This window comes from Tympanuchus pallidicinctus, unplaced genomic scaffold (assembly GCF_026119805.1).
Source record: "Tympanuchus pallidicinctus isolate F22 unplaced genomic scaffold, pur_lepc_1.0 scaffold12, whole genome shotgun sequence".
NCBI classification, from domain to species: domain Eukaryota; kingdom Metazoa; phylum Chordata; class Aves; order Galliformes; family Phasianidae; genus Tympanuchus; species Tympanuchus pallidicinctus.
The window spans coordinates 1,281,896-1,292,335 of record NW_026294637.1 but is presented as its reverse complement, the minus strand read 5'-3'; the positions used below and the strand labels follow the sequence as shown (position 1 = coordinate 1,292,335).

At 47.9% G+C, this 10,440-nt stretch overlaps 1 protein-coding gene across 2 annotated transcripts in view; it reads left to right on the top strand.

Annotated features, from left to right (window-relative positions):
- Positions 1-415: 415 nt before the first annotated feature.
- Positions 416-10,440, top strand: part of PIAS1 (protein inhibitor of activated STAT 1) — a 51,810-nt gene continuing 41,785 nt past the window's right edge. For both annotated transcript variants that reach the window (XM_052671869.1, XM_052671868.1), the window contains exon 1: positions 416-490. In XM_052671869.1, coding sequence (XP_052527829.1) covers positions 467-490 — 24 coding nt within the window. In that variant the 5' untranslated portion in view covers positions 416-466. The remainder of the gene's footprint in view (positions 491-10,440) is intronic.

The following is a 10,440-nucleotide window of genomic DNA, read 5'->3' as shown; positions in this document are numbered from 1 at the left end:
GTGACAGCGATCGGTAATTAGAAGGAATATGAAGCGGAGAGGCAAATTCCAGTTTTAATCAACTCATTGCTGCAGGAATGCGTGTCCACCGCTCCGCCGGCGCCGCCCCAGGGGGGCCCCGCGTTCCCCCCTCAGAGCCCCGCTGAGGAGTGCGGCTCCCCCAGGGCCCCGTTCCCTTGGCGCAGCGATGACAGCGGGCCGCGGGGAAACTTTCCGCGCTCAGGGCTCGGGAACGATCCCGCAGCAACGCGTGCGTACGGAGAAAGAAGTGCGGGATCCCCCAGCCCCGTGTGTGGAGCGGGAGAGAGAGAGAGGGGAAAGAGAGAGAGAGATCCCTGAGGGAGCGCAGGGGAGGGACAAAATGGCGCCGCGATTCAAACGCTGCGCGCTGCGTGCGGGCGGGAGGGGGCGATGGGGGGGGCGGCGTCCCGGCGGGGTTCACTGCGCCTGCGCCCGGAGTTGCAAGATGGCGGACAGTGCGGAACTAAAGGTAAAGCGCAGCTCCAATTCCCTCCGCGACGCCGCTCGGGGCCGCGCTCCTCTCAGCGCTGCGGGGCGAAGCGAGGCGCTGCGCGGTGACTCCGCGGGGCCGCCTTCATCTGACGGCTGAGGGACGGAGCGGGGCGGGCGGCGGAGCGGAGCTCTCCCCGCCGGGCAGTGCCCCCCCAGGCGTGGGGAGCAGCCCGGGGGGGAGGGGGGGGCAGCGGTCGAGCCGCCCTGAGATCTCCGGGGCGGGTACGGAGCGCTCCGCTCGGGGCCGGGGGCCGAGCCCGATGGCACGGCTCCGTCCGGGGCTGACAGGCGGCCGGGCCCCCCCCGCTCGGCCACGGGGGCCGTTAGGAGGCGTTGGCAGCCCCCCCACGCAGCCCTCCCCCGGCCCTCCCGTCCGTCAGCGAAGTTATTTCTCCTTTAACTCCTCGGGGGTGGGGAGCGAGCCGGGCTGCGGTGCGGTGCTGAGCTGAGGCCCAGCGGGATGAGGCCGTCGGGGGGTGGGGGGGTGTCAGGGAGTTCATGCTGAGAAATTAAAGCAAAAACCGACGGAACTTTGCGATCGTTTCGCGTTGGCGAGCTGGGGGTGTGTGGCAGCGAGCTGGAAAGTTTGAGAGTTTGGCTGCGGCTGTCACAGGGCTCTTAGCAGGAGGGCTTCTCTTCCCCGCTCTGCACTTCACATCACGAGAGCCGTACGCATCAGAAGTGCGTCGAATATGACAGAAACTTGAGATTTACAGAGCGTGACCGGGGAAACTTGTTGTCTTCCCGAGGAGCCCTCTGCTTTCTGCATGCAGCGGTTTCCCATGCTTTCATTTTTAGGGGCTGGCAGTGCAGGCACTGTGTATGTGCCCCGAAGTCTGGGCTCTGTGCCTGCCAGACCCCCATTCCCTTCAGTTCCCCTCCTGTCGTTTGTTTTTAAGCTGCCTTGCTTGAGCTGTGTTGCCCTCAAGATTTTTTTCCCCCAAGTTATCCTTCCATGTAATGAGCTAAAGCATTGAGGTTTGATTCCAGTGTTAAACTTCTGTTAATTTCTGCATGGCGAATGTGTGCAGGTACCTGGCTCTGCAGCTTTTGGAGCTGGGCTGTGTGCACGTGGTGATGCCTTTATTAGCATCTGATTTGAGTGCAATGAAGGAATAAAGTTTTTTACACTGTGTGTTGAGCTGGCAGGGTGGTGGTCCAGAGACAGCACTAAAAGGCACGTCTTCCCTATGAAAAGTGATGATGTATTGATCCTGAAAGCTTTGAGATCTGCCTGCCGAACGCCCTGTCCTGGTGTCTGCAGTGTTACAGCCACAGCTCGTGCAGAAGTGTATTTGTGCCCACGTGTCATCCCTGACTTCTTCATCGATCTCTGTCTGAATGTTGCTTCTTGAGTACCAGTGCTGAGAAATTATGATTTATTTTTTTTCTTTGAAGTACTGTTGCTACCTCAGGGACCTGAAGGGTAAATGTCAGTCTGACCGGTTTATTTTCAATTTCACTTCTCGGCTCGGGATATTTAGTGGTACTTGCAGGCTGGGACCGTAGGATGGAAACTCTGTGGTCTGTGAGAAGTTGGCTGGTTTTTGGTGGCTGCAAGGGCTTGGCAGTTTATGGAAGAAAAAACCCGGTAACTTCATATATTCGTGCTTTGAAGACTTCAGCATGGAGGGGCTTGACTGCATGTTTTTTTTTCCTCTAGGACATACGAAAAAAAATAAAAGAGAGGTGGGTGGGTGCCGCCCTCTGGGAGGGAAACATGGAAGTTGTGCTCAGGGTCATGTCTGTCATGTTCTGGGTTTTCCAGGAGCAGGCTGGCTCTGTTATTGGGTATTGGGTAAGGTGAGTGATCCTTGAAAAAAGGAGGCTAACAGAAAGCTGCTCTGTCAGGTTTTGGTGCAGGGAACGTTTTGGTGCAGGTGTACATCCCCAGAAAGCAGGCTGTTATGTTTGCTCTTTTAGTAAAGTTTAAAGAAAACTAAGGGGAGGGTTTGTGATCGAGACTCTGCTATCTGAGGAATGAACGCAGACTTCTTTTTATTACTTTAATTTTCTTAGGTGAAATTTTTCCACGTTTCTCCTCTGATTAATTAGGAAGTGGCATTGATTTCAGACCTTTAAAGCTAAAATCAAATGTAATAATTGGCAGTATCTGGCTTGCCCGTGCAGGGTGAAGTTTGTCAGAGTTTCTCTTTCTCTAAAACTTTCTTGCCTTCCTGTGCAAAGAACCACGGGGTGACGTGTGGGTAATGTACACACATTTAAATTGGGGAATGTGATACAGCGTGGGGTGTTGCCAGATGCCCCAAGTAAAACAAAAGATCTCGCTTTCTTAAGAGAAACAGCGGTCATCTTGCTTGCTGTAATTTTTCACATAATGTTAAGTCATGAAATAACGTTTCCTGTGATGTATTTTCTTACCACGATCAAGAGCGTTTCAGTCTTGTGCCCCATTAGAGAATGTTTGTCCTATTGAAAGAAAAATAACCAGATAAGATCAAACCTACTTTGCAGATCGTAGCCTTGTAAGGTTACTGAATTCTTTAGTTCTCTCCGAGTTCTGGATAAATTGAACCAATATGTTTTTATTTCTGCTGGTGAAACAAGGTAACTGGGAAGTCTGTTGTGCAGATTACCTCCCTAACTCTGGAGGTTGAGACATACGTGAATTTTCCCGATCTTAATTACTATTTCTGTGTAATTGCATACAGACTGTAATTTATCTCAAGGTAAGCTATTTAAAGCTCTTTCTAATTGGAAGGAGTATACTTGAGTGATTAAATCTTTCCTTCAATATTTCTTACATCTCTTTAAATTGGTTATTAGACTGTTGTGATCTTTGCCTTCTACTCGAGTCTTTTGGAAATCATTACACAATTTGCAATAATCAATTCAATTATACATGGATCAAAGAATGAAAAAGAAAAGCTTATGTTCTAGTATTGTCATTCTTGATACTGTCCTAAGAAGCTGGTTTGGTAAGCACATGCTGGGAGGTTTTCTCCTTTGTTCTCTCTCCTTTTAAGAAAGTGCCTTTGGGGATTGAAGAGATCCCTGGTGTGTTTCTTGTTAGACACAATTTATACCATTATAAAAAAAAAGTGAGCCAAGAGTTTGAATGAAAATTCATAATAGCATTTCCACACAGCATTGATGAAAACGAGCCATTTAAGAGCATGCAGTGGGGAAATACCCCTCCCCTAAATACGGGGAAGCGGAATTTCGGGGGGAGAGGCTGGCAGCACGGCTTTCAGGTGGTGGTGCTATCAGTGACAAATGGATCTCTGGTGTGGAAATGCGGTTGTTAAGTTGCGTTGTCGATGCTAATAAGCATAAGCTACCTATTTAGGTATTCAATTAGAATTTTACTCTTCTGTATTATGAGCTATTTTTGCTTAATCCTTTTATAAGTTGCTGGGGTTGCGTGTTTCTGTGATTAAAGGCAATATAATCCACTTTTCATTGTGAAGCGAGTCCTGGATTACGTTGTTTTCATGCCAGTAATTTGGTGCGTGTCAGTATCGCTGTATTTTTATCTGTACTGTGGTCTAGGTATCACTTCTCAGGCTTTTCTCTTCAGCATTGGCGTTGCAGATATCAGATGGATAAAATTGGCAGCTGAGCATCACTGTTGAGCTGTCAAAATCCCAATCCGTAACACTTCTTTATTGCCGATAAGGACAGATTGCTTGTTGTGTACACGTAAATACAGTGTCAGCACATTTCCAGTAAAAACCCCTCCCAGACGCCAGGGGCCATCCTGGAAGTGTTTGTGGGCTGTGCAGATGAAGTTTGTATTTATTGCCGCTTGTGAGAAAGGGGAGAGGATAACCGCCGGCTGCTCCAAATATCTCTGTTTTGGTTACAGGGAGATTTAGCAATCGCAGTTAAAAAGCTTAGATGGGAAGAGATGGGCGGGGGCAGGAGCACCTAACGTAGCCGTGTTCTCCAGGAGCAAGAGCCAAGCGTCAGCCGCGCAGGGGAGTGCTCAGGGCTGCTGATGGGAATGGCTATGGATCAGGTGCACGAGGGATACTTAAAAGCATCCCTTGGAGCTGGATTGGGGCAGTTAAGATTTCTTCAGATAGAAGTTATTTATGGGGATGGAGATGACGGATACGGTTTATAGTCTGACCTGTGCTTATGCAGAGCGCAGAGATAAGTGTGGACTTGTCACTAATGTGTTTGGCATGACGGGTTTTATTTCCTGTAATCTGTTCTTGTGGAAGTCAACATCTGATCGTTTTTCTCTTTAGCGCTGTTACAGTGGAAAACAAAACAGAACTTGTAAACACTTGAGGCTCGAGTGCTGCCTGTAATTGTTCAGAGATACCCCAGCTCTCTCCGTGGCTGCCGGCACCTTGCTGCTGTGCAGCCCTGGAGCAGCACTCGTAACCTTGTGCTGGTGGGAGCTGAGCCCCAGGGCTGTGGGCTCCATTGGCAGAGGGATCTCGTCTAAAACAGCTGAAGCTGGGGTAAGTGTGCCTGCCTTGCTGTGACTCAGTGTTTTCAACAGGTAGCCTATGGCCTTCTGTATTACCTGTTGTCCCAGAGGTTTGTGGCTGGGAAATGGATGGACTGCTTGCACCTTTTCTCTTACAGGGTGATACTGGTGTTTGGCACTTTGGCCCCTTTCTGCCTGCGACGTTGAGTTGTCTCAGCATTGACTGTTTACTTTTGCTGCTGCACTTCCACTTGGCAAAATTCTGCTCAGATGTGAGATGCTACAGGTGCTCCTTTCTTTCTGGTGGGAGACCCTGCTTTATGGCCCTCCATAAAAATAAAATCTTAAGAAAGCCAGGAGTGAAGAATGCAAACACGGTTCTGCATTTAAAAAAGCTGACAACACGTCCTATGTGTGTTCTGCAGTTAGCTCATGCTGTCCTTGGGGAGCAGGAACTTCACCTCTGGGTAGCAGAGAAAGGAGAAAAGTTTGTTCTGTTCTTAGGGGGAGTGAAAAAGGAAATCATTGTTTGGGTGACGGCTGGGACACGTGCTTGGCAGCTTTGGAGTCCTCTCAGTCAAGCTCAGGTACTGCTTGTCCTGTTGCTGTGTCACTATTCCAGCTCTTTGTAAGCTAGTACGTGCTTGGAGTGTTGGGCTTTTTGAAATGAGAGTAATTGGGTTTTACGATGCAAAAATTGCAAGTAGGACCTTCAATGGTAGTCTGTTCATGAAATTAAATGCATTTCTTAAGAGCAGATTCTTTTGCTAGTAAAAATGGTGGGGGGTGCAAAGAGAAGAAAGGACCTCTAGTAGCTTACAGAAGGGTGTTTATTTCTGTAACTTAACTCAGCACTGTCAAAGCTATTTTGAACAGCTGTAAGTCATTGCCAAAACATGGCCGTTTTGGAGTAAATGAGAAACTTTGGGGCTACAACAAAAAGTCAAGGATCTTAAACCTTTGCAAATGAGAATATGTGGAGTTAGGGATGCATGGGATGGGACGTACCGCCTTAGCCAGCTTTATTCTAGTCTTGCAGAATGTTCCATAGCAGGCAATGCTGTGCTGCTGTTCTGTGTGCTGTGGTTCAGGGCTTTCTGTTGTCATTTCTCTTCTTCCTTTGCTGATGCTCCCATGTCGGATTTAGGAACTTCTCAGCTCTTTGCTTAATCTTAGTCTCCCGCTGGTATTGGAGGTGCTGCATCCCTGCTCTTGTGTTAGCATGTGCTGAAGGGATGCCAGAGCACTCAGTAGACAAGCGCCGTATCCCGAAGTTAAAGAAGAATGGGAGCAAGCAGCAGGTGAGTATTACAGGGCTTGTCTAGCATGAAAGAAGTGGAAAACTAGTATGTAACTATCCAGGGGTCAATCTAAGCTTGACCTTTATAGGAAACAATATATGAGAGGCTTATACAGGAAGGGACATGATAAGTAATGGAATAGGAGCATCTTAAAGCCATTGCTTAATGCAAATAGAGCATGAAGCTGTGTGAATAGGCTAGAGTTTGCTTAGCATGCAGAGATGGTGTTACTCATTTATGCGCATCACTGAAGATTGCTCTGTAGTGAAGTTCCCTGGTTTTGTTTAGGAAATGGTAATGAGCTTCCTGGATGTATGCTATTAGCCATGTATGAGTTCTGCTTCCACCTGAGCTGCACAGGCTGCAGGCAGCGCTTCAGTTGCCAGATTCCATCCTAGAGGTCTGTTTTAACAGCAAGACAGATTAAGAAGAGGTGAGTTTTAGTCTTTACCCTGCTTTGAGGCCGATGCACAACCAGCTGCTTTTCCAGAGCAGTAAGCTGTGAAGCAGCTCTTTATCTCTGTAGATGTTTCCTTCACCGTGTTTTACATGTTTATGGTATATACAAAGAGGCTCTTTCCCAGTTTCCAGCCTAGGTCTGATCTGTCTTGCTAAATTCATCAAGCTGAGAGTTCAGAAGGGCTCTCCTGTTAGCTTTTCTAAGTATTGCTTTCAGTTTGACACTTATGTGCCTCCTTGATCCTGACCACAGATTGTATGGTGCTTCGGGTTGAGTGGCCACGAGAAGTCCCCAGTCCATCTCCTGCTCACGGTGGGTTCAGCTGCGAGGTCAGAGCAGGTTAGGCAGCGCTTTATCCGGTCTAGCCTTTAAACCCTTGGAGATGGAGGCTGTGTAACCTCTGTGGGCGATCTCTCTCACTGTTTAGCCGTCCTGTGGTGGAAACGGGTTTTTGTTTGTTTTCTGTACCTAGTCCTAACCTTTTGTTTCAGTTTGTGCTCTCTGTCTTGCACCCTGCTGTGAACCCCTTTGAAGAGCCTGGACCTGTCCTCTTGTGCGTGCTGGATGGGTAGTGGAAATGTAGGAACAAATCATTACCATCTTCAGGAACGTGCACCGCTGAACGCTGAGACCATCCACTGATGCTTCTGGGAAAGATGAGAGTTGCTTCAGAGAGCTGGACTTCAGAAGTGGCCAGTCTTCTGTTGGAGGTGGCGGCAGGTGGCCGGCAGGAGCTGGGCATCTTCGCCAGCAGGCTCGGGAAGGCTCTTGTCTATTCTGAAAGCTGCTACGTGAAGCTTCCCTGCTCTTTCCTCCAAACCCACTCCAATTAAATATACGATTATAAAGCAGGCTGAAAGCTGAGCTCCTTCTCCTTACTGCTCCCTCACTTTCCTAAGGTGCATCCCTTGTGGTTGTAACCCATATGTGCAGGCACACAGTAAGTGCTCTCAGAGTCTGTGCTGGGCTAGAGCTGAGTCACAATCTTCAGGCGAAGGTGACGACAGAGGGATGGTATTTGCAGGCAGGTACACCAGGGTTTGTGCTTAATAAGGCAGCCGTTCAGCTTTTCAACTGGAAACATCACCAGTTAGCAGGCGGAGTAGAACGTAGGATGGAAACAGCAGCAAACTTGGTTTTGCCTGGCAATTCAGCAGAGGTGCAGCTATTTATTTGTTTATTTTTAAACACCTAAGCAGAAGTCAAATCCGATAGGGATAATACGTCTGGTTCAGGTAGAGATCTGTAATATGAGCTGCGAAAGTGAGTTGTAAAAAAGTAGTGCAGATGGGAATGTTTTCTGGTATACTCATTCTTCGTGCTGTTTCTTGAGACTCCCTTGATAAAATGATCTCACTTTTGTGCAGATGTTGTATCTTGTTTCCCTGGTGCAAAATAAGAGCCTTTCAAAGAGTCCAAGTATTTGTGTAGATTTTCAGCTTATTGAAAATTCTGTGAGGGACGGCTGTGCTCGGGCTGTCTATGGAGTTGTTAGCACACCTATAAATACATCGCACCAAAGTGAAAAATGGAGGAACTTCAGCAGCGCTACAGAAACAAAGCTGTTCTTTTCCTTAGGTTCCATGTTGGTTTAGCAGGGAATCTGCTGAGGCCACTTGATGGCGGGGCTTCAAATTTTTTTAATCAAGTATCAGACAGTTGTCAGTTTGAATTACAAGTACTTCACATAATATTTTTCTGAAGGGAGTGCACCCAGGTTTTCATACAGTTTGTAATTTTTGCCTTTACCTGTGCCATTAGGATCTGACTCTTTCAGCTGAGAGGTAACGTTTTTATGCGAGCTCTTGACAGTGTCACCTGGAGTTCTGAGGAAACGTCTGAAAATAGAGATGTGCTCCAAACGTGAGTTAAAGAGTGCGAGACCGAGGGTCCGGTTAGCTCAGTTTTGTTTCCTTCCAGCTTCCACAAGTGAATGCATAGGGAAGACCAGCAAGGGGGCAGATAGGAGAGATAAGTCCCACCTCCCTGCAGAGCTCTCGCAGCGTCTGGCTCTTTTCAGCTCAGCCCTCTCACCCTGCTGGGGCTGCAGGCTGGGTGAGCTGCAATGAACCCTTCCAGGTGCTCACACAGGTTGCTCCTGAGCATGCGTGTGCTGCTTCTGTTCCCAGCATTGTTGATGGCAATTTCTGTTGTTCTGCTGCTTTGCTGCGCGGAGGCCCTTCTCATTTTGTTTGGAGTCTGGTTCTGTCCAGCTTTGTGCTCTGATTGCTCTTCTGTGTCGCTGAAGAGACTGAACAGCTGATCCCTGTCTGCTCTGCTCAAGCTGCATGTGGTTCTATGCTGTCGTGTCCATCCCTGCGTTCTCTGTTTTCAAGGCTGAAAAGTCTTAGCTTTTGCTAATTGACTTGTCATCCTTCTGTGACATTCGTGTATTTTTAAATTGAGACAACCAAAGCCATCTACTCTTCGATATCCGGGTGAACCAGGGATTAATACAGCAAATGATGGTTTATCATGTTCTCTATTTCTTTTTGAATAATCTCTAACAATGCCTTGTGTGTTTGACTGCAGCTGAGCCTATAGTTCCACGTTAGGTTTATCGAGGGGCCAGAAGCTGCTCTGGGGGTGGGAAAGGCCGTTCAGAGCCCATTGCTGCTTGCACCCAGCTCGGTCCATCTGTCTCCATAGGCATCGCGTTACATTTACGTGCATTGAATTGCTCTGGCACTCAGTTTCTTGAGCTCTTTCAGAGTTTCCCCTGTGTGCCTTCATCCTTATGACCACATGATATTGTCAGCAACTTTGTCACAGCTGATCACTTTGTTTTCTAGGTCACTAACAAGCAGGTTGAGCTGCATGTGCCAGCGTGGGCCCCTGCAGAACTCCATGCATGACCTTCCTCTATTGTTTTAACTTGGACGGGATTGAAATAGAAGAACTTTGAATAGCAAACGAGGGATCTCTGACCCGTTTAAAAACAAAAAAGCTGTAAGAATACCTGGCTGTGTGCGTGGACTGGATTTTCAGAGTTTCTTTCAACCTGTGCTACACAGTTGTTTTTAAACATAGGTAGGACTGAGGAGGTGCGCAGCTGTTTGAAGGGGAAGCAGAGATGTGTTGAAACTTGTTGCCTGTGTTCGGTTAATTAGAAAAGGTTTGGTTTTTTTTTTTTTGAGGCAGCTTTGTTTTTCAGCCTACGTTCTCATAGCTTAGTAAAGGACTTGAGCTCTGTGTTAGTGGATTAACTGCATTGGCTGCCTCTGGTTGTATTTTTTCCTGAAAGAGGGCTTTTGGTACCTGTGGGATACGGGCTGAGCCAGGTTGGGGAAATAATGTACAGCTTACAGCATCTTTACCTGGGAGGAAACTACTTGTTCTCTAGTGGGCCTACCAGGAGACAGGAAGATGAAGACACTTCATTGTGAAGTGCTGGACTGAAACCCAGAAAATCCTGCTTTTGTCAGGAGATCCTAAATCTTTTTTTTATTTTTTTTCCTTAATGCCTTTGGTCTGTGTATGTGAAAGGCGTCAAACAGAGTATAAATTCATGAGCAAGTGAGAGTCGTGCAGATGACATTAATGAGCTACAGAAGGCTTGTATATATGCAAATTCCTCTTGAGAGGGGATTTGGATGAGTGCTGTTAACGAGGGGGGCAGTGGTTCGGCCACCAAAGATTAAATAAACGGGGCAGTGGCTGCAGCATTGCCCCCTGTGCTCCATGGGGAGCGAGGAGAGCTGTCTGCGGGCACTGCTGCAGAAAGGCAGAGCGCCTCTGTGCTCACTTGGTCAGGGTTTCCA